General features: G+C 50.2%; 1 protein-coding gene across 1 annotated transcript in view; it reads right to left on the bottom strand.

The window, feature by feature from the left end:
- Positions 1-6,199: 6,199 nt before the first annotated feature.
- The window catches only part of LOC147718371 (phosphatidylinositol 3,4,5-trisphosphate 5-phosphatase 2-like), a 447,492-nt gene continuing 429,163 nt past the window's right edge, over positions 6,200-24,528 (bottom strand). The window contains exon 27 of the mRNA XM_086918327.1: positions 6,200-6,806. Within this exon, the coding sequence (XP_086774453.1) occupies positions 6,713-6,806 (94 nt within the window). The 3' untranslated portion in view covers positions 6,200-6,712. The remainder of the gene's footprint in view (positions 6,807-24,528) is intronic.

The raw sequence follows: 24,528 nt of genomic DNA, 5'->3' as shown, positions 1-24,528 counted from the left end.
GGAGGGGCCTCTTCCAGTTTAGCGCCCCAGGCCTATACTTCTTACCCTTTCTAATGTCTGCTAGGGTTCCCTCAAGGGGGGCATGATCAGATGTGTCTTCAACTGCTAGAATAAATGTGTCCCAAACCAGCCCACCGGTGCTCACCCAGTTCTCTCCTGTAAGCCTGAGACGGCTGTGGCTTTGACGCTGCCCCCTTCAGCAAGTCTCCCAAGCACTGGCTTACCTCTGGAGCCTTGGGGGTCCTCCGTGCCACTGTTCTGTGACTCTTAGTCAGAACCAGTGCCAGGTCTAGGAGTTTCGAAACACACTTGCATTTACGTGGTCTGGGCATCAGTACCAGGAGGCCCAGCGTGAGCCCCGGGGCCACGGTTCTCCCTGTCAACTCTTCTGCCACCTCAGGCATCGCCACCCATACCTGCGATATGGCAGGGCATTGCCATGCCATGTAAAAATCCAAGGGTCGCACACTGCTCCACCCACCAGCGGGTATACCCCTGAGCATTCTGGTAAATGCAGTCGTTCAAGCGTATGTGCTTATCGGAAAGTCCCAAATAGTTGCAGGCCATCTCTGGACACGTAAATACATAGAAAGAGAAGACCAGGTCTAAAGTGGTGTGCTGCCCTGAATGGTGAACGAGGATCACACAGGTGCATGTGTGGAAGAGTGTGTTGAGTCACACTGGGCTGAGAAATTCCCATCAGACCACCCTTATGGCGGCATTTCATCATATGGGGATAGGCGATCGCTCCATGCACCGCCCATATCTTCACGTGACGGTGCGAAAGTGGAGAGCGGCGCGCTGAGACACAGTTATGCTCACAGAAAAAGAAAATGAAAGTTACAAGATGAGTGCAGTGCTCTAAGAAAAGTGCTTACTAAAATTGACTACCTAGACTAAGGGGAGTACCTATAGAGATTAGTGTAGGTGTCAAGATTAAAAACACGCCTAGTAGTAGATGAGTGAGACTACATTATGGCGCTGTGCAGGATGGTCAACTAGTTTCAGCTTGATGGAGTATTGCTCCAGCTTTCGTCAGGACCTTGTAAATGATAGGCTACTGCAACAGAGTGTGTGAGGTGTACAATTACAGAAAAAATTAATTAATAGAATACGTGCAGTGTACTGAAGGAAGTCATATATCTCCCCAGAACTTGGAACCTCAATGTCCACAGGAGACAGAAAGGAGATCTTCTTCCTGTCAAAAAAACACAAAGAATACCATGTACCCAATTACACACATGAAACCACATAACACCACAGACACCATCAAAACAAAACACACCTGCGGGAACAATTTGCGTTCCGCACAGTACATAAGCATACTAGCTTCATCACATAGAGGCATTTCCTCCTAGTGATACTCACCCAGCTTTGTGTGGGTGAAAGCCTCACCTCGCCCGGCAACCGCTCAGAAAATTGAGGCCCCGCTCTGATGTGTAGAAAAAAGGACACAATTAGCGCACAATTTTTATGTGTCCAGCCCAAATGTTATACACATACAACCCAATGGACGTGTGGTAGACTGCCATCTGCCCTGTCATAAACCAACCCTATCCCTAAACCAACACTAATTGCTTAAGGTAGGTAACTGACCCTGGGAGAGAAAAAGGACAAAATAGGATGATATCAATGCCACAAACGACCATCTATGTACCCATATGTGATATTAAGACTAGCACTGCGAGTCCCATGGTATGTAGCAGCAAAAAGATTCCTTTGCAGCTAACCAGAAAAGACCCAAGACTGAGAGCATTGCCGTGGATAATGTGAAGACTGTTAACAACCAGTACTGCCTGTATTCGTACTAATTGCTACAAGGCAGTTATACCATCACAAACTCAACAAACTTACCTATCCGTCGGTACCCATTGCTCTATGTCGAGCGGAAGGGAAGGCACCGATGGATCCGCCTACTTCATTTAAGTACCGGGGCTTCTTGACTGTGGAGCCAATTGTAGTGTCCATAGTGGCCGTGTACTTCTGAGTCAACAAAACTCGAGTAAATCAAAAGATAAGAATGCTCACCTGCATTAGCAGGAATCGAGCAACAGAAAACACGGAAGCGCCAGAACCCGTAGGCCTAGCACTAATCCTGCCGCGCATGCACAAAAGTCCTCGGGCAGAAAATCAGAAAGACGCTATACCCTCGCGCATGCGTCGAGCTATTACGGGGCGCCTCACACCATAATAATCATAGGTGCATAAGGCAGCTGGTCTTTATAGCATAATGAAGTTCGTAATCCTGAGCTACAACTGTACTGGGCCAAATCGGCCACCTCACAGTGGTCAAACAACAGTGGGACACCACAACTAACCAAAAGAATGTTCAACAAGGGTTATTCAGAATGGGAATAAAATGATCCCTATGCAGTTATGCAGTGTCAGGTCGATCTACTGCAGATAGCAATACTTAAGTAGTATGTGTGGTTAAGGCCAAATGCTGAGGGTAACAGTCCTTATACAATATGTATGGTTGAGTCAGTACACTGCACGTATTCTATTAATTATTTTTTTTTGTAATTGTACACCTCACACACTCTGTTGCAGTAGCCTATCATTTACAAGGTCCTGACGAAAGCTGGAGCAATACTCCATCAAGCTGAAACTAGTTGACCATCCTACACAGCGCCATAATGTAGTCTCACTCATCTACTATTAGGCGTGTTTTTAATCTTGACACCTACACTAATCTCTATAGGTACTCCCCTTAGTCTAGGTAGTCAATTTTAGTAAGCACTTTTCTTAGAGCACTGCACTCATCTTGTAACTTTCATTTTCTTTTTCTGTGAGCATAACTTTGGCTCAGCGTGCCGCTCTCCACTTTCGCACCGTCACGTGAAGATATGGGCGGTGCATGGAGCGATCGCCTATCCCCATATGATGAAATGCCGCCATAAGGGTGGTCTGATGGGAATTTCTCAGCCCAGTGTGACTCAACACACTCTTCCACACATGCACCTGTGTGATCCTCGTTCACCATTCAGGGCAGCACACCACTTTAGACCTGGTCTTCTCTTTCTATGTATTTACTTTGACTATAGGGGCATGAGTTGACAGGTCGATAAATTATTTCCCCTTTGACCCTCTGCACATTTGGTTTTTTCATCTCTGGACACGTACCTACTTGCACCTACTGAGGTGAACCACTTACGAACCTTATGTACCAGAATCCTTAGGGGCGATCCGGAGGAGGGGCTAGCGGTGTGCGGTCCTTTGCGGTTGTTTCTACAAATGGGCTCCCTTGAGCCTTTAAGCTGACGAGCTTCTGGATGACGCACCTGCGTGCCGGTTGGGCATCGAGGCCTGTGACGGTTGATTGGCGGCCTTCTTTTCCACCCCAACTACGTTCTCTACTGATGAGGGAAGATATCCCGAAACCCGGGCCATGTCTCGGGTCTAGAGATCTTCACAACAACAAGTACCTACTTGCACCTACTGAGGTGAACCACTTACGAACCTTATGTACCAGAATCCTTAGGGGCGATCCGGAGGAGGGGCTAGCGGTGTGCGGTCCATTGCGGTTATTGCCATGCCATGTGGTAGAAGTCTGCATCATAGTGGGGGCATCTGGAGTCCGCCCCCTCAGACATGGGGGCACACAGCACAGACAGAAATAGTGCAAGATTCACTAAGAGAATGGGTGCAGTACAGACAGTGGTAGTGCATAGTGCAAGCTTCCCTCACACAAAGAATAAGTTCAGCACACAGGGCTGTAGTGGAACGTCCCTCACACAGAACAGATGTAACCCTCAAGCAGTGAGGAAAGAGCCCTTCCCAAAGACAACATGTATGATGCAGCCAACAGCAGGGCAAGCTCCTGCAATGGCAAGGTCAACCACCGGAGGGCACTGCTAGCACAAGTCTTCATCAGGTGAAACAGGAACAGGCTGCTGTCTTAAAGCTCCTGCTAACAGCCGAAGCACTATAAAAGGCTCTTATAGACTCATTGCACACTCACAAAAACCACTCACAAGAAAAGGGTCCAGTCTTTTGTAGAGGCAAACATTATTATTGTGAAAATGATATTGATCATATTAATAACACATTTGGCGAATCAAAAATGAATGCAATCCGTGAACCCGAGACACTGGAATCGTGCTGTTTGAATAAGATAAGAGAGACAGAAAGCAAAGAATGTTATCTGCTGACAGGATGCAAGGTAAATAATTAACCAACTCATCTACATCTAACCACCTCAATAAAATTAACCAGAGCGGAAGTGTAGGAAACCACAGAGTTCTGTGTAGAAGGCATTCCAGCGACCAGCTGTGCGTGCCCAATTCTTGAGTCTGGGCACGATGGCATGAGACCTCCCTGGACACTTGTGGGTGATGTCTGCCTCGCTGTGTGCATTGGGCACATCTTATTCTAGACATGATGGCCCCGGGGTGATATCACCCAAAGTGCCTCAGAGACCCACTCATTGCGCCGCGGGATACTTTGATATTATAGAAGGGGACGCACACGCTTGTAAGGGCTCCTCAGTAATACAGATCTCACTAATGCAAAAGAGACAGCAGTCAATAAATGGGACTTTCCTCATTTGCATGTGGGCATGACGCTATGCAAATGAGGGAACCCTATGCCTTTGTGCCAGTTCTGTGTTAAAGACACGGGTGGAGAGCAAGAATGCTAACATGGGGTGTGCTTATTGTGTGGCACTGATGAGGTGAAAAAAAAAGTGAGATGTAAAATTGGCTACCATGATTTAAGGAAAACTTTATTAGGGAAAATCATGGTGTCACACACAATAACTGTCTATTAAGGATGGCACCATCACCTCACTTTTTGTTTCTTTTTGCACACTTTTTTCTCCATGCAAATTAACATCCCACACCATTCCAAATTGAATTGACTTTTGGTACGATCCATCACTGGTGGTTCCTTGGGTTTGGAGAAGCACATAATTCCAACAGGTGTGTGGCTCCTTAACCGGACCATCTTTGGTTCTATCCCAGATGATGAAGCTCTGCCATATGGGTGGGCTGATGGGATTCATTTCCTTTTTGTTGTACACACTTTATAGGTAGACACAGAGTCCGTCACATTTTTCTTTGCCCCCATTAGTTGTACAGACCATTGACAGTCCGTTTGAGTGTATTTATGTTACATTGAGTAGAGTGTAATTATGTGGTGTGAAATTACGTGGTATTGAGTGGTATGTAGAGTGTATTCATGTTGCATTGAGTAGAGTGTAATTATGTACCATCCTTAATAGACAGTTATTGTGTGTGACACCATGATTTTCCCTAATAACGTTTTCCTTAAATCATGGTAGCCAATTTTACATCTCACTTTTTGTTTCTTTTTGCACACTTTTTTCTCCATGCAAATTAACATCCCACACCATTCCAAATTGATTTGACTTTTGGTACGATCCATCACTGGTGGTTCCTTGGGTTTGGAGAAGCACATAATTCCAACAGGTGTGTGGCTCCTTAACCGGACCATCTTTGGTTCTATCCCAGATGATGAAGCTCTGCCATATGGGTGGGCTGATGGGATTCATTTCCTTTTTGTTGTACACACTTTATAGGTAGACACAGAGTCCGTCACATTTTTCTTTGCCCCAATTAGTTGTACAAACCATTGACAGTCCTTTTGTATTGTTATACTGTGAATAAGGGGTTTGTCTGTCCTTTGGTCTTTAAATAATTTTCCCCTTAGACCCTCCACCAACCTTGTTTTTTGACATAAATACACTCCACATAATACCACTCAGTGCCACATAATTACACGTCTCATAATTATACTCTACTGAATGCAACATACACTCCACATAATACCACTTAGTGTCACGTAATAACACGCCAAATACTTACACTTTACTCAATGCAATATAAATACACTCCACATTTACCACTTAGTACCACATAATCACACGTCACAATTCCACTCTATTCAACATAAATACACTCCACATAATACCACTCAGTGCCACATAATTACACACACCTAAGCATCCCCTAAACATCACCTAAGCATCACGTCAGTCTGCCCTTGGAATCTGGCATCTGTTGATTCTCCCCTAGTTTCCGTCCACTGCTTGTGTTCTAATTAAATTACTGTTTTCCAACCGCCACTCCTCCGTTATTTATGTCCCGCTCCCCCATAACAAAAAAAATTATAACAAACAAGCATGAGAACAGGCAGGAAGAAGTTGCCGGCAGTGCAAGAACAAAGAAACAAGAAGACATTTTTTATGTTAAAATCATTTTTTAATCAGGTTGTTCAGTTGTTTATAATGTTGTCTTGGTTTGTACAAAAGTAACAAAAATGCTTAACACTTTTCATTATTATAACTTTTCAACATGATGCACAGCAGCCACAATGCTCTACAACATAGCCAAAAGTTCTGGCTAAACACACAAAGTCCTATTGGCTATGCCAATGCTTGTTTATGAGGGTGCTGCTCAGCTCGGCTAATGCAGTCTGTTTGGTAAAAGCCCCTTATTTTCAGCATCTTTATTGTTGTAGCCTAAGGTGCTGCTTCATTGAAGGATTTTGTGCGTAGCTCAGCTGGAGCAAGGTTGCCCAACTTTTCGGAAATATTTCCCCCACACAAAAGCAACACCTATTGGCTTTGTCTATACTTGTTCCCGTATATTTTCACTACCCCTTGCTGTACATAATTCCAAATGTTCGTAAAATATAATTTGCTGTACATATCAAGAACAGAGGCTTCATGGATGGCCCAGGCGTGGCTCCCTTACTGACGGGTCTCTTTGAGGTTCACCAGGATCAACTTCCGGTGGGTGGGGTTCAAGACACCGGCCCCCACCAAGTCCTGGTCCCTGATGTCCCTAAATGGGAGGAAGGAAACAAGGACATGTGTCAGCAGACTGAGAAGAGTGTTCATCACACGCTTCATGGCATCAGACGTCTCACCCTATCAATGAGAATCACACGCTTCATGGGTCTCACCCTATCATTGAGCATCGCACGCTTCATGGGTCTCACCCTATCATTGAGCATCGCACGCTTCATGGGTCTCACCCTATCATTGAGCATCGCACGCTTCATGGGTCTCACCCTATCATTGAGCATCGCACGCTTCATGGGTCTCACCCTATCATTGAGCATCGCACGCTTCATGGCATCAGATGTCTCACCCTATCATTGAGCATCGCACGCTTCATGGCATTAGACGTCTCACCCTATCATTGAGCATCGTACACTTCATGGCATCAGACGTCTCACCCTCTTATTGAGCATCGCACGCTTCATGGGTCTCACCCTATCATTGAGCATCGCACGCTTCATGGCATCAGATGTCTACCCTATCATTGAGCATCGCACGCTTCATGGCATTAGACATCTCACCTTATCATTGAGCATCGCACGCTTCATGGCATCAGACGTCTCACCCTATCATTGACCATCACACGCTTCATGGGTCTCACCCTATCATTGAGCATCGCACGCTTCATGTCATCAGACGTCTCACCCTATCATTGAGCATCACTCGCTTCATGGCATCAGATGTCTCACCCTATCATTGAGCATTGCACGCCTCATGGCATCAGACGTCTCACCCTATCATTGAGCATCATACACTTCATGGGTCTCACCCTATCATTGAGCATCGCACGCTTCATGGCATCAGATGTCTCACCCTATCATTGAGCATTGCACGCTTCATGGCATCAGACGTCTCACCCTATCATTGAGCATCGCACGCTTCATGGCATCAGACGTCTCGCCCTATCACTGAGCATTGCACGCTTCATGGCATCAGACCTTTCACCCGGCCATGACCGGAGAGCACCCGGAGGGAGAGACTGGTCAGGGATGCATCATAGCCAGGGCATGTTCTATAGCAATGCAAAAGCATCAAGGGGATGGATGAAACGCCTAAATTAATCTCTGCAGTGCCCTTTCAGGTAACCACTGAGCTCTGCTCACAGACATACACTGAGCATCTGAGCTCTGCTCACAGACATACACTGAGCTCTGCTCACAGGCATACACTGAGCATCTGAGCTCTGCTCACAGACATACACTGAGCTCTGCTCACAGGCATACACTGAGCTCTGCTCACAGTCATACACTGAGCATCTGAGCTCTGCTCACAGACATACACTGAACATCTGCGGTGCCCTTTCAGGTATGCACTGAGCTCTGCTCACAGTCATACACTGAGCATCTGAGCTCTGCTCACAGACATACACTGAGCTCTGCTCACAGGCATACACTGAGCTCTGCTCACAGACATACACTGAGCATCTGAGCTCTGCTCACAGACATACACTGAGCTCTGCTCACAGGCATACACTGAGCTCTGCTCACAGGCATACACTGAGCTCTGCTCACAGACATACACTGAGCATCTGAGCCCTGCTCACAGACATACACTGAGCTCTGCTCACAGGCATACACTGAGCTCTGCTCACAGACATACACTGAGCATCTGAGCTCTGCTCACAGACATACACTGAGCTCTGCTCACAGGCATACACTGAGCTCTGCTCACAGTCATACACTGAGCATCTGCGGTGCCCTTTCAGGTATATACTGAGCTCTGCTCACAGACATAAACTGAGCATCTGAGCTCTGCTCACAGACATACGCTGAGCTCTGCTCACAGACATACACTGAGCATCTGAGGTCTGCTCACAGACATACGCTGAGCTCTGCTCACAGACATAAACTGAGCATCTGAGCTCTGCTCACAGACATACACTGAGCATCTGAGGTCTGCTCACAGACATACGCTGAGCTCTGCTCACAGACATACACTGAGCATGTTAGGTCTGCTCACAGACATACGATGAGCTATGCTCACAGACATACGCTGGGCGATACAGAAAAGGGGGTGGTGATGAACAGAGTGTCTGAATTAAGCAGACCACTCTTACCCAGTCCAAAGATCAGGGCTTGATCCATCACCGTTATTTATCTCACTGCCCCATCCCAGCTCAGAACCTTGCTCATTGCACCATCAGGATTCAAGCAAGCCGGGCCGAAGAGGCTGAAATGCCAGAAACCGGTCCCCGGTAGCTTGTTTCCTTCCCAGTGTAAGAATTGGCTTTTGTAGTTTGGTTTGCCCTGTTCCCATCATGCACTGGGACAGGAACAGACTAATTTGCATACAGCCAGGTTCTGAAACTGGGATGGTGCAGTGAGCTAAAAAACGGTGTTGGATCTAGCCCTGATCTCTTGACTGGGTGAGAGTATTCTGTTTAATTCAGAGACTCTGTCCCTCACCACCCCTTTTTGTAAACACAGACATACGCTGAGCATCTGAGGTCAGCTCACAGACATACGCTGAGCTCTGCTCACAGACATACACTGAGCATCTGAGGTCTGCTCACAGACATACGCTGAGCTCTGCTCACAGACATACACTGAGCATCTGAGGTCTGCTCACAGACATACGCTGAGCTCTGCTCACAGACATACGCTGAGCATCTGAGGTCTGCTCACAGACATACGCTGAGCTCTGCTCAGAGACATACGCTGAGCTCTGCTCACAGACATACACTGAGCATCTGAGGTGTTCTTTCAGGCATACACTGAGCTCTGCTCACAGACATACACTGAGCATCTGAGCTCTGCTCACAGACATACACTGAGCTCTGCTCACAGGCATACACTGAGCTCTGCTCACAGTCATACACTGAGCATCTGCGGTGCCCTTTCAGGTATATACTGAGCTTTGCTCACAGACATAAACTGAGCATCTGAGCTCTGCTCACAGACATACGCTGAGCTCTGCTCACAGACATACACTGAGCATCTGAGGTCTGCTCACAGACATACGCTGAGCTCTGCTCACAGACATACACTGAGCATGTTAGGTCTGCTCACAGAGATACGATGAGCTATGCTCACAGACATACGCTGAGCATCTGAGGTCTGCTCACAGACATACGCTGAGCTCTGCTCACAGACATACACTGAGCATCTGAGGTGTTCTTTCAGGCATACACTGAGCTCTGCTCACAGACATACACTGAGCTCTGCTCACAGGCATACACTGAGCTCTGCTCACAGTCATACACTGAGCATCTGAGCTCTGCTCACAGACATACACTGAGCTCTGCTCACAGGCATACACTGAGCTCTGCTCACAGACATACACTGAGCATCTGAGCTCTGCTCACAGACATACACTGAGCTCTGCTCACAGGCATACACTGAGCTCTGCTCACAGGCATACACTGAGCTCTGCTCACAGACATACACTGAGCATCTGAGCTCTGCTCACAGACATACACTGAGCTCTGCTCACAGGCATACACTGAGCTCTGCTCACAGACATACACTGAGCATCTGAGCTCTGCTCACAGACATACACTGAGCTCTGCTCACAGGCATACACTGAGCTCTGCTCACAGTCATACACTGAGCATCTGCGGTGCCCTTTCAGGTATATACTGAGCTCTGCTCACAGACATAAACTGAGCATCTGAGCTCTGCTCACAGACATACGCTGAGCTCTGCTCACAGACATACACTGAGCATCTGAGGTCTGCTCACAGACATACGCTGAGCTCTGCTCACAGACATAAACTGAGCATCTGAGCTCTGCTCACAGACATACGCTGAGCTCTGCTCACAGACATACACTGAGCATCTGAGGTCTGCTCACAGACATACGCTGAGCTCTGCTCACAGACATAAACTGAGCATGTTAGGTCTGCTCACAGACATACGATGAGCTATGCTCACAGACATACGCTGAGCATCTGAGGTCTGCTCACAGACATACGCTGAGCTCTGCTCACAGACATACACTGAGCATCTGAGGTCTGCTCACAGACATACGCTGAGCTCTGCTCACAGACATACGCTGAGCATCTGAGGTCTGCTCACAGACATACGCTGAGCTCTGCTCAGAGACATACGCTGAGCTCTGCTCACAGACATACACTGAGCATCTGAGGTGTTCTTTCAGGCATACACTGAGCTCTGCTCACAGACATACACTGAGCATCTGAGCTCTGCTCACAGACATACACTGAGCTCTGCTCACAGGCATACACTGAGCTCTGCTCACAGACATACACTGAGCATCTGAGCTCTGCTCACAGACATACACTGAGCTCTGCTCACAGGCATACACTGAGCTCTGCTCACAGTCATACACTGAGCATCTGCGGTGCCCTTTCAGGTATATACTGAGCTCTGCTCACAGACATAAACTGAGCATCTGAGCTCTGCTCACAGACATACGCTGAGCTCTGCTCACAGACATACACTGAGCATCTGAGGTCTGCTCACAGACATACGCTGAGCTCTGCTCACAGACATAAACTGAGCATCTGAGCTCTGCTCACAGACATACGCTGAGCTCTGCTCACAGACATACACTGAGCATCTGAGGTCTGCTCATAGACATACGCTGAGCTCTGCTCACAGACACACTCTGAGCATGTTAGGTCTGCTCACAGACATACGATGAGCTACGCTCACAGACATACGCTGAGCATCTGAGGTCTGCTCACAGACATACGCTGAGCTCTGCTCACAGACATACACTGAGCATCTGAGGTCTGCTCACAGACATACGCTGAGCTCTGCTCACAGACATACGCTGAGCATCTGAGGTCTGCTCACAGACATACGCTGAGCTCTGCTCAGAGACATACGCTGAGCTCTGCTCACAGACATACACTGAGCATCTGAGGTGTTCTTTCAGGCATACACTGAGCTCTGCTCACAGACATACACTGAGCATCTGAGCTCTGCTCACAGACATACACTGAGCTCTGCTCACAGGCATACACTGAGCTCTGCTCACAGTCATACACTGAGCATCTGCGGTGCCCTTTCAGGTATATACTGAGCTCTGCTCACAGACATAAACTGAGCATCTGAGCTCTGCTCACAGACATACGCTGAGATCTGCTCACAGACATACACTGAGCATCTGAGGTCTGCTCACAGACATACGCTGAGCTCTGCTCACAGACATACACTGAGCATGTTAGGTCTGCTCACAGACATACGATGAGCTATGCTCACAGACATACGCTGAGCATCTGAGGTCTGCTCACAGACATACGCTGAGCTCTGCTCACAGACATACGCTGAGCATCTGAGGTCTGCTCACAGACATACGCTGAGCTTTGCTCACAGACATACGCTGAGCATCTGAGGTCTGCTCACAGACACGCTGAGCTCTGCTCACAGACATACACTGAGCATCTGAGGTCTGCTCACAGACATACGCTGAGCTCTGCTCACAGACATACACTGAGCATCTGAGGTCTGCTCACAGACATACACTGAGCTCTGCTCACAGACATACACTGAGCATCTGAGGTCTGCTCACAGACATACGCTGAGCTCTGCTCACAGACATACGCTGAGCTCTGCTCACAGACATACACTGAGCATCTGAGGTCTGCTCACAGACATACGCTGAGCTCTGCTCACAGACATACACTGAGCATCTGAGGTCTGCTCACAGACATACGATGAGCTATGCTCACAGACATACGCTGAGCATCTGAGGTCTGCTCACAGACATACGCTGAGCTCTGCTCACAGACATACGCTGAGCTCTGCTCACAGACATACACTGAGCATCTGAGGTCTGCTCACAGACATACGCTGAGCTCTGCTCACAGACATACACTGAGCATGTTAGGTCTGCTCACAGACATACGATGAGCTCTGCTCACAGACATACGCTGAGCATCTGAGGTCTGCTCACAGACATACGATGAGCTCTGCTCACAGACATACACTGAGCTCTGCTCACAGACATACACTAAGCATGTGAGCTCTGCTCACAGACATACACTGAACATCTGCGGTGCCCTTTCAGGTATGCACTGAGCTCTGCTCACAGACATACACTGAGCATATGAGGTCTGTTCACAGACATACGCTGAGCTCTGCTCACAGACATACACTGAGCATCTGAGGTCTGCTCACAGATATACGATGAGCCCTGCTCACAGACATACACTGAACATCTGCGGTGCCCTTTCAGGTATGCACTGAGCTCTGCTCACAGACATACACTGAGCATCTGAGGTCTGCTCACAGACATACGCTGAGCATCTGAGGTCTGCTCACAGACATACGCTGAGCTCTGCTCACAGACATACACTGAGCATCTGAGGTCTGCTCACAGACATACGCTGAGCATCTGAGGTCTGCTCACAGACATACGCTGAGCATCTGAGGTCTGCTCACAGACATACGCTGAGCTCTGCTCACAGACATACACTGAGCACCTGAGGTCTGCTCACAGACATACACTGAGCATCTGAGGTGCCCTTTCAGGTACACACTGAGCTCTGCTCACAGACATACAGTAAGCATCTGTGAGGTGCCCTTTCAGGTATATACTGAGCTCTGCTCACAGACATACGCTGAGCATCTGTGAGGTGCCCTTTCAGGTACACATTGAGGGGCAGATTTACAAGCCCCTTGCGCCGCCGTTGCATCACTTTTGTGACGCAGGGCGGCGCAAAAGATGCGCCTTGGTGCGGGGTATTCAGAACATGACGCATCTGGGAGATGTGTCACGTTATAAAGCCCTTCGCCAGAAGGAGGCGTTCCTGCGCAGGGGGGGGCGTTCCGGCGCAGGAACTCCTCCTAAAAATGGCTGAGTGCAATCTACAAGATTTCACTCAGCCACTTTGGGGACCATGCTGCGTCAAAACCCTGCGCCTGCTTGAAGCTGGCGTAAGGATTGACGCAGCATTGGAAGAATAGGGCCCCCCGAGCATTGCTGGAGCTGCATCGCGCTTGCGACGCAACTCCAGCAATGCGCCGCCTTTACGGCACAGATGTGTGACGCATCTGTGTTGTTTTTGCCCCATGGTGCGCCGCATTGTAAATGCGGCGCATCTATGGTGGCAGAGGCATGGCGCACAGTAAGTGGCCCATACCTGCTGATATGCAGGGATGAGCCACTTATTGTAAATCTGCCCCGGAGCATCTGTGCTCTGCTCACAGACATACACTGAGCATGTGAGGTCTGCTCACAGACATACACTGAGCATCTGAGGTGCCCTTTCAGGTATAAATGGAGCATGTGAGCTGTGCAGTCAGGTATACATTGAACACGTGAGCTGTGCTTTCAGGTATACATTGAACACGTGAGCTGTGCTATCAGGTATACATTGAGCGTGTGAGCTGCGCATTCAGGTATACATTGAGCATGTGAGCTGCGCTTTCAGGTATACATTGAGCATGTGAGCTGCGCTTTCAGGTATACATTGAGTATGTGAGCTGCGTTTTCAGGTATATATGGAGCTTGTGAGCTGTGCAGTCAGGTAAACATTGAACATGTGAGCTGCGCTTTCAGGTAGACATTGAGCATGTGAGCTGCGCTTTCAAGTATATAGGGAGCATGTGAGCAGTGCAGTCAGGTAAACATTGAACATGTGAGCTGTGCTTTCAGATATACATTGAACACGTGAGCTGTGCTTTCAGGTATACATTGAGCGTGTGAGCTGTGCTTTCAGGCACACATTGAGCATGTGAGCTGTGCTTTCAGCTATACATTGAACACGTGAGCTGTGCTTTCAGGTATATATGGAGCATGTGAGCTGTGCAGTCAGGTATACATTGAACATGTGAGCTGTGCTTTCAGGTATACATTGAACACGTGAGCTGTGCTTTCAGGTATACATTGAACCCCTGAGCTGTGCTTTCAGGTATACATTGAGCGTGTGAGCTGTGCTTTCAGGCATACATTGAGCATGTGAGCTGTGCTTTCAGGAATGCATTGAGCATGTGAGCTGTGCTTTCAGGTATACATTGAGCATGTGAGCTGTGCTTTCAGGAATACATTGAGCATGTGAGCTGTGCTTTCAGGTATACATTGAGTATGTGAGCTGTGCTTTCAGGCATACATTGAGCATGTGAGCTGTGCTTTCAGGAATGCATTGAGCATGTGAGCTGTGCTTTCAGGTATACATTGAGCATGTGAGATGTTCTTTCAGGCATACATTGAGCATGTGAGCTGTGCTTTCAGGAATACATTGAGCATGTGAGCTGTGCTTTCAGGTATACATTGAGCGTGTGAGCTGTGCTTTCAGGCATACATTGAGCATGTGAGCTGTGCTTTCAGGAATACATTGAGCATGTGAGCTGTGCTTTCAGGTATACATTGAGCATGTGAGCTGTGCTTGGACACAGACTCTGAACAAACACATTGGTTTTAGAGGCAGACATTGAGTTTGAGAGGGGCACTTGCAGTCAGGCACTGAACATGGGCGGTGTTTGCAATGATAGAATATGGGTACTGTGAATGCAGACAGGAATTGAGCATGTGTGCAAGGTTTGCAGACAGACATTTAACATGTGGGTGAGGTGTGCAGACAGACTAATATCTGTGTGCAGTGTTTTCAGATAGACATTGAGGTGTGATCTGTACTTTCAGACAGCGATTGAACACATGAGCTGGGCTCTCAGGCAGACACTGAACATCTGTGTGGTATGTGCAGATAGATAGATGTTAAGTATGTATGTGGTGTTTGCAGACAGACAAAGAGCATGTTCGCTTTAACTTTGGACAGACATTGAACATGAGATGGGGGAAACATACAAATATTGAACATGTGGGTATGTGACCAGAGCTCATATGAGATGTGCGCTCAGGCAGACATTGAACATGTGAGCTGACCTGGGCATGACAGCAGCGCCAGTATTGGCGGGAGACGGCTGTGGCGAGGCTCACACAGGCATTGGGAGCCTGTGCCTGCTCTCCACCCAGCTGGGTAGAGAGGTTTGCACTGCACATGCCAGACTGGCCGTCGCAAGACAGCGGGCCAAAGTGACATGCGCAGTGTTAACTGGTGCAGTGAGCTGCCAGTCAGCAGCAGTGGCACTGCCCCCAAACACAGCTCGGCTGGAGAAAGGGAAAAATAAAATGGTAATAAATGTATTTTATTAGCATTTTAGGGGCATATTACCAAGCAATAGCGATAATTATCGCTATTGCTTGGTTAAAGACAAAAATGTATCGCCGGCCTGCGGCGATTTTTATCGCAGATAAACCTTGGTATTACCAAGATTTATCGCAAATGCGATAAAAATCGGCCGCAGTGCATGAATATCGCTGAAAAGTCAGCGATATTCAGGCATTACCGAGCTAATGCTCTTAGCCTCGTTATTCACCTCCCATTGGATAACATGGCTAAGAACTGCTCAGGGAAGGTGTTAGTTTTTGGAGATATTCGGGCTTAGCGCAAATATCTCCAAAAGTTGGTGATAGGAGATAGCGATGTTAGCGACTGTATCCAGTCGCTAACATCTTGCACGCCCACTTTGCATGTGATTAGTGATAAATTTCTCTGACATGCAAAGTGGGGCTCAAGATGGTCGCTATCTCCTACTAGCTGTCACTAACTGGTGTTAGCGACAGCTAGGTAATAGGGAGATCATTTTATCTCCGCTTTCTTGGTTTTTAAAGCCAAAAAAGCAGAGATAAACCCCCTTGATAATGTGCCCCTTAGTTTTTCCCTTTGCAGCGCTGGAGGCTGGGGGGTGATGCTCCTTCGCTCTAATAGAGGGGCTGTGTTAGACGGGGACCTGGAGGGTCGGCCGAGGACAAGGGGAGAGGCCTCCGGTGAGGGCTGTCTCCAGCGATCGTACAGACAAGTAACTTCCCCCCCACAGATGGACACCACACAAAGATAAGGTTAACGCTCTTTATAGGCAGTTCTTGAAGTAAGGTAGTACGGTACAATGAGATCAGGACACGAGGATCCTCTCAATTCTAGTCTCTGGAAGGGAAAGGGGGTAGCGGGACAGTCTTGTTACCAATCTGGTATTGAGATGAGACGATGGGTAGCTCACAATCCTCGAGCTCGGCGTTCGGGAAGGTCGGGCCGCGGCAGCGCCAGCAGGTCCCGAGGAGGTCGTAGGTAGCAACGGGCCGCGGCAGCGCCAGCAGGTCCCGACGAAGATGATGGTTGCAAGAGGCCGCGGCAGCGCCAGCAGGTCCCCACGAGGATGAAGGTTGCGACGGGCCGCGGCAGCGCCAGCAGGACCCACGAGGATGAAGGTTGCAGAAGGCCGCGGCAGCGCCAGCAGGCAGGACGACACACAAGGCAGGGCTGCGGCAGCGCCAGCAGTCCGTCAAGGATGAGTTCTTCACGGTGTCTCTCGACTCCAGGATACAACTGCCTTCCTGCTCTGGAGCTGCCTCAGTTATAGGTCTGGCGCCCTTTGATGTCCGGACCCTCGCACTTGGAGGTCGGGAGGTCCGGGATGAGGGAGTCCAGACACCCAGCAGGGGGGTGGAGCCAGCGCCCGGGGAGGCTGGGGGGCGATCGGCACCTGGCGGAGGAGAGCCATCGACACTTCTTTCTCCCATTGACCTGCCAAGTGATCCGTTCACCTCCTGGGTGGATGGTGGTGCCGGGATGTCGGGGCCTGGCCAGGCCCAGGGTTGGGGTCGAGCTGAGGCCACGCGGCCTCGTGGTGCAGTGTCCAAGATGGCGGCTGGGCCGGGCAATGGTGCTGACGGTGGCCCGGGCCAGTGATACAGAGATATCCGGGAGCAGGCGTCCCGTAGGGGACGGGTTGCGGGTTGCTTCTGTGGGTAGTACCTGGAGAGCCGGTGTCCGGGCCCTGTCATGCGGGGAGGGAGCGAGCCCTTCATGGGGCCTGTCCAACATGCGTCCCCCCCAGCTGAAGGCGGGGAGAGTCACCCATCCTCTTGGGGACTCTCCTCGTTGAGGCGGAAAAAGCGGGACAGGCCATCCGCGTTGGCGTGGTCTTGGCCAGGGCGATGCTCCACAGTTAAGTCCATCCCCTGCAGGGAGATGGACCATCGCAATAGTTTGGGATTCTCCCCCCGCATCTGCATTAACCATTGCAGGGGGCAATGATCTGTTTGTACCCGGAAGTGGGTACCGAAGAGGTAGGGCCGGAGCTTCTTAGGGGCTGTCCGAGGGTTCGATGACTCCGAGTGCGAGCATGTTGGAGACTTCTTCTTGGATGCAGGCGCGCACCCGATCTGGTACTCGGTACGCCCGGTGTCGGATAGGGGGACTGTCCCCAGTGTCCACGTCGTGCAGGCACCAGGGGGTGACCCCGGGGGTGAGGGAAAATAGGTTTGCAAATTGCAGCAGGAGGGCCCGACAGTCTTGGCGCTGCTCCGGGGTCAGGGCATCGGAGAGTCGGACCCCGTCCACTGAACCATCTTTTTCACGGGTCCTCAGTAGGTCAGGGAGGGGCTCGGAGTCCTCTTCCGCTCCACTGTCTGTAGCCATCAGCAGGCTGAGCTCCGAGCGCACGAAGTGGGGTTTGAGTCTGTTGGCGTGGAGGACCCGGAGGGGGTTACGGGGGGATTCCATGTCGATGAGATAGGTGACGGGGCTCTTGCGCTCGACCACCTTGAAGGGCCCCGTCCATTTGTCCTGCAATGCACAAGGTTCGATGGGGGACATCACCCATACCTGCTGACCAGGCTCGAACTCAATGGAGGAGGCATGTTGATCGTACCATTTCTTCATGTCCTCCTGACTGGCCTCAAGATTGGCTTTGGCGATCTCTCTGAATCGCCTGGTCTGGTTGCGGAGGGTCAGGAGGTACTTGTAGACGTCTGGAGGGGTCTTCAGGGGGGCCATTTCCCATTCCTCTTTAACTAGGCTGAGGGGCCCTCGAACGGGGTGTCCGTACAGGAGTTCGAAGGGGCTGAAGCCGAGAGACTTCTGGGGGACTTCTTGGTAGGCGAAGAGGAGGCACGGGAGCAGCACGTCCCACTGGCGGCGTAGGGGCTCTTCCAGCCCCATGATCATCCCCTTGAGAGTGCGGTTGAACCGCTCGACCAGTCCGTTTCCTTGCGGGTGATAGGGGGTTGTGAATCGGTAGGTGACTCCGCACTGCTGCCAGAGGGATTTCATATACTTTGAAATAAAGTTTGTGCCCCTGTCGCTGACGACCTCCCGGGGGAAGCCCACTCGAGAGAAGATCCCCATTAAGGCTCGGCCTACTACTGGTGCTGTTACAGTTCGAAGGGGAACAGCCTCGGGATAGCGGGTGGCGTGGTCCACCAGGACCAGGATGAATCAATGCCCTTGTGCTGTTCGGGGGTCCAGGGGCCCCACAATGTCTATTCCCACCCTTTCGAACGGGGTGGTAACCACAGGGAATGGTTGCAGGGGTGCCTTGAGTTTGCGGCCGTTCTTCCCGCTGGCCTGGCAGGTGGGGCAGGACCGGCAGTGGTTGGAGACGTAATTTCTCATTTTTGGCCAGTAAAAGTGGGTTACCAGGCGGTTGTATGTTTTGTCTTGCCCCAAGTGTCCAGCCAGGGGGACATCATGTGCCAAGTTCAAAAGGAAGTCTCTGAAGCGGAGGGGCACCACCAGCACTCGACAGGCCCACAACTACGCGATTCTTTGTTCGCTGTACAGTAAGTCATTGTCCCAATAGATCCAGTGGGCCCCTGCGGTGTCTCCCGCGCTCTGGGCGAGCGCTTGCTGTCGCAGTCCCTCGAGGGAGGGACAGGTCTTTTGCTCTTGCCGGAATTGCTCCTGGGTGGGTCCCCCTTCTTGACGCCACTGAGCCAGGTCTGGAAGGTCTTGGGGCTGAGCGGGCCCTTCTTGGGTTTGTTCAGGGGGATCGGTATGGACGGTGTCTTCCTCTGGAGCGATCGGGGGAGGAGGTGCTGGCCATTCGGGCTCTTCAGGTCTGGGGATGGTGCGGGCGGCCATGGACCGGGTTGTTACGCACGCCCAGTCCGGGAGGCCCAACATCCCCAGGTGCTCTCTTCTTTCAACGGCTGCCCACGGGGAACTCTCGAGATCGTTTCCCAGGAGGCAGTCCACGGGGGCATCATTGCGGACAGTCACTTTTAGCATACCGGACACTCCTCCCCATTCGAAGGGGACGCAGCCCATCCGACACAGGCTCTCAGAATTGTCGGCCGATCGGACGGGGCAAAGAACGTTTGGCAGGATTTGTTCTGGGGTCACCAGGTGACAGCGGACGGCCGTCACACTGGCCCCCGTGTCACGCAGGGCTTTGGCCTTGCGCCCATTTATGTTCACCCACTGGCTGTATTTCCTGGTGTTGGCGGGTAGGGGAGCCCGCGGGATCATGTCTCTTCCCCCTAGGCAAGCCAGGACCATGGCGGCAGGTTCCCACTCGGGCTGCTCCTGCTCGTACTCTTCATGCTCTTCGGAGATTTGCTCTTCTCCTAGGGCGGCGGCAGCTACCTGGCGGGGCCCGGGAGTCTGGTTCTTTGGGCAGTTCGGGTCACTGGCATAGTGGCCGACTCGCTGGCATCGGTGACAAGTAACATTGGCTCGGAACCCCGGGCGCATCGGGGGGTTGCCCCGGCCGGCCGGGGGCGGGGTGTTGTTAGCGGGAGCGGCCGGGACGGCGTCTCTGCCCCGGCCCTGGCCTCCTCCTCCTCCTCGGGGACGATGATGACCTTGGTTGGTTCTGTTCTGCTCGTTTGGCCCACTTCGGGCCACTCGGGTGCTTTCCCATCGGTCAGCCTCAGCGGCGAGCTGCCGTGGTTCAGTCAATTTGCTGTCGAGGAGGTGCTGCCTGAGCTCGACGAAGCAGTTATTGGAGAGGTGCTCCCACACAATGAGGTTGAAGAGCTGCTCGTAGGTTGTTACGTGGCTACCCTTGATCCATCCCTCGAAGGCTCGGCTGAAATAGTTCACATATTCTACCCAAGTTGTACCCGGGATCCGGGTGCAGTCGCGGAACCTCTGGCGGTACATTTCGGGCGTAAGCCCATATCGAGTGAGGAGGGCGGCCTTCATGTGGTCATAGGACGTCATTTGATGGTCCGGGAGCTGTAGCAGGGCATCGCGGCCTTCATTGACGAACCTCCCGCATAGACCGGCTCCCCAGTCACTTCGATCGATCCGGTGGGAGGTCATGGTGATCTCGTAGGCCTTGAACCACTGCTGTATGTCGTCGTTCCGATAATATTCACGGACCACATCTTTGGGGATGTGGACCTTTTGTTCGGTAGCGCCTGGGGTGCGCGGTTGCTCGGGCACCCCTAGGTCTTTGTTCTGTTTCCGCATTTCTATCTCTGCTAGCTTGCGCTCGTGTTCGTATGCCAGTCTTTTTTCTTCGAGTTCTCTCTGTCTTTGCTTTTCTTCCCGCTCTTCTCGGAGCCGTAAGTGTTCTAAGTTTATTTTCTGTTCCGCCAGTTTCAGCTCTCCGTCCAACTTGAGCCGTGCCAACTCTAATTCGTGTAGTCTGCTTTTTTCTCGTTCTTGGATCTCTTCACGGGAGAGACCCGCTCTCCTTTCTTCCGTCAGAGTGGTGTTTGTCTCTGGTGCTTCGATGTTTTGGTCCCGGGGTCCGGCGGCATTTGTTTCTGCCCAGTATTCTAGGGCGTGTTTGAAGTCATCTTTCGTGCTCAGACCGGTGGTAGCAATGCCTAGTTCTATACAAAATTGTTTTAGCTCTCGGTGGCTGTACTCTTCTAGTTTTTCCATCTGGAATTTCTCTGTAGATCCGCTCTCTTTGGTCGTCATTGTGGTTTAGTCGTGGGGTGAGTTACTCTCTGTACGATTACGCGTTGGTTCGGATCCCGCCGCTGCCACCAATGTTAGACGGGGACCTGGAGGGTCGGCCGAGGACAAGGGGAGAGGCCTCCGGTGAGGGCTGTCGCCAGCGATCGTACAGACAAGTAACTTCCCCCCCACAGATGGACACCACACAAAGATAAGGTTAACGCTCTTTATAGGCAGTTCTTGAAGTAAGGTAGTACGGTACAATGAGATCAGGACACGAGGATCCTCTCAATTCTAGTCTCTGGAAGGGAAAGGGGGTAGCGGGACAGTCTTGTTACCAATCTGGTATTGAGATGAGACGATGGGTAGCTCACAATCCTCGAGCTCGGCGTTCGGGAAGGTCGGGCCGCGGCAGCGCCAGCAGGTCCCGAGGAGGTTGTAGTTAGCAACGGGCCGCGGCAGCGCCAGCAGGTCCCGACGAAGATGATGGTTGCAAGAGGCCGCGGCAGCGCCAGCAGGTCCCCACGAGGATGAAGGTTGCGACGGGCCGCGGCAGCGCCAGCAGGTCCCACGAGGATGAAGGTTGCAGAAGGCCGCAGCAGCGCCAGCAGGCAGGACGACAGTTCACAAGGCAGGGCTGCGGCAGCGCCAGCAGTCCGTCAAGGATGAGTTCTTCACGGTGTCTCTCGACTCCAGGATACAACTGCCTTCCTGCTCTGGAGCTGCCTCAGTTATAGGTCTGGCGCCCTTTGATGTCCGGACCCTCGCACTTGGAGGTCGGGAGGTCCGGGATGAGGGAGTCCAGACACCCAGCAGGGGGGTGGAGCCAGCGCCCGGGGAGGCTGGGGGCGATCGGCACCTAGCGGGGGAGAGCCATCGACACTTCTTTCTCCCATTGACCTGCCAAGTGGTCCGTTCACCTCCTGGGTGGATGGTGGTGCCGGGATGTCGGGGCCTGGCCAGGCCCAGGGTTGGGGTCGAGCTGAGGCCACGCGGCCTCGTGGTGCAGTGTCCAAGATGGCGGCTGGGCCGGGCAATGGTGCTGACGGTGGCCCGGGCCAGTGATACAGAGATATCCGGGAGCAGGCGTCCCGTAGGGGACGGGTTGCGGGTTGCTTCTGTGGGTAGTACCTGGAGAGCCGGTGTCCGGGCCCTGTCATGCGGGGAGGGAGCGAGCCCTTCATGGGGCCTGTCCATCAGGCTGCCACTGGTTAAAAGGGGTGTCGACCATCTGTGGAGTCTGGACAAGAATTTACACACTCTCTACCACAGGGATTTGCAGTGAAATGCATTGCCGGAAAGTTTCTGAATTTCAGGAATTGCCAAGACCCACGCGCTCTGTCAACCTCAGGCTCTGCAATGCAATGTTTAACAGAAACAATGTAGAGCGGTAAGCCATTACTTGTCAGCACATGAATGCCATACGCGTACGATTTAGTCACCCGTGAACTCTTATGAATATACTAAACATTAGTAATACATGCATAGTAGTAAGTTTACTAGTAATAAAGTTACTAGTAGTAACTTACCTTTGTGAAGGCCAAAAAGTATTAAACTATTTACAAAGGTAAGTTACTACTAGTAACTTTACACATGTAGTAATTTTACTAGTAGTAACTTTACTTCTGGTAACTTTAGTAGTAGTAAGGTTATAAGCAGTAGCGTTACTAGTAGTAACTTACCTTTTTTAATACCAAAAAGCAGTAAACTTTGACTTAAGTCTAAGATTTCTACTTAAGTCTAAGTTTAATACTTTTTGGCATTCACGAAGGCAACTTACTACTAGTAACTTTACTACCAGTAATTTTACTAGAAGTGACTGTACTACTAGTAACTTTACTACTTGTGAGTTTACTAGTACTAAAGTTACAAGTAGTAACTTACCTTTGTGAATACCTAAAAGTAGTAAACTTGGACTTAAGTCTAGGTTTACCTTTGTGAATTGGGCCCATCGTTCTGGGGCGAAAAGTATGGACTGGTCTAGTTTCTGATCGCGAGCTGCATTGATGCCGAGGAGCGGGAAGGGATGGGGAGCGGTTAGAGACAGAACAATCCATACGTCTTCGAAAACATTAGTAGAGAATGCTGTTAGGTTCTTAAGTTAGAGATAAAGATATTATGAACCTATTTTATATTTAATGTCTCCTATTAATGTCCTGTAATCCGAAACCATGTCAGAGACTGTAAGCCTTAAGAGCTGATCCAAATGTAAGTCAGTAAGTTTATTCCTGACTTTCTTCACACAAAATGACGCACTCTTAACCCAGAGTGGCTCCGCACACGTTTCTATTGACTTATCATGGTCACATGCTCTACTGTCTACTGATTCGAACACTACCCCAACAATCTACCTATGGGATTTTTTCCTCAGTTATACAGCCCACTCTTTTTTAGGGGGACCATTCAACTCTGAGGAGATCTCACAAGCTCGCGTCTACCTCGTTGACTTTACTGTGTTGGGTCAGATTACCTGCTCATTCATACTGTATTTACCTTACTAGACACATGACTTGGACACCAATGTCTAGCTAGAATCATTATAATGGGTACCTTTGGCATAAACAACCTTATATTTACGAGGATAGATCTATTCTGTCAGCCTTGACAAACTCCATTTCTTCACATGTATAAATACTATAATACTGTATCTCACGCACCACTTTTTGGACCTGCCGTGGAAGAACAAAAGCTGTTGCACAACAGAGAACACAATTTGAAGACAGACTGTTGATATTACTTGTGTTATTACTTGCTTACAGTTTGAAGTGTGCTCCAACTACTTGCATACTTACAGCGTATTGTGGGCTCCTTCTTTTTGGGTCCCACATTTAAGACCTTGGGTAGCAGGATGTTTCTTTGGGATGTCAGAGCACCACAGATCATCCTTTGATACCAAATTTGCATCTTGGACATTCATGCTTTGCTTTTGAAAAAAATAGTGCCCAACTTTTGAAGAGGTGCAACTAGTTGGTTCACTACTATGCTTATAATTGTAATTTATTTTACATTTAATGTCTCCTAGTAATGCCCAGTAATTCAGAACTGTGTTGGAGACTTCAAGCTTCAAAAGCTGATCCAGATGTAAGTCAGTAAGTTTATTTCCGAATTATATTCTTTG

Source organism: Lissotriton vulgaris, chromosome 4_1 (assembly GCF_964263255.1).
Source record: "Lissotriton vulgaris chromosome 4_1, aLisVul1.2, whole genome shotgun sequence".
NCBI classification, from domain to species: Eukaryota; Metazoa; Chordata; class Amphibia; order Caudata; family Salamandridae; genus Lissotriton; species Lissotriton vulgaris.
This window is presented reverse-complemented; position numbering and strand designations above follow the sequence as displayed.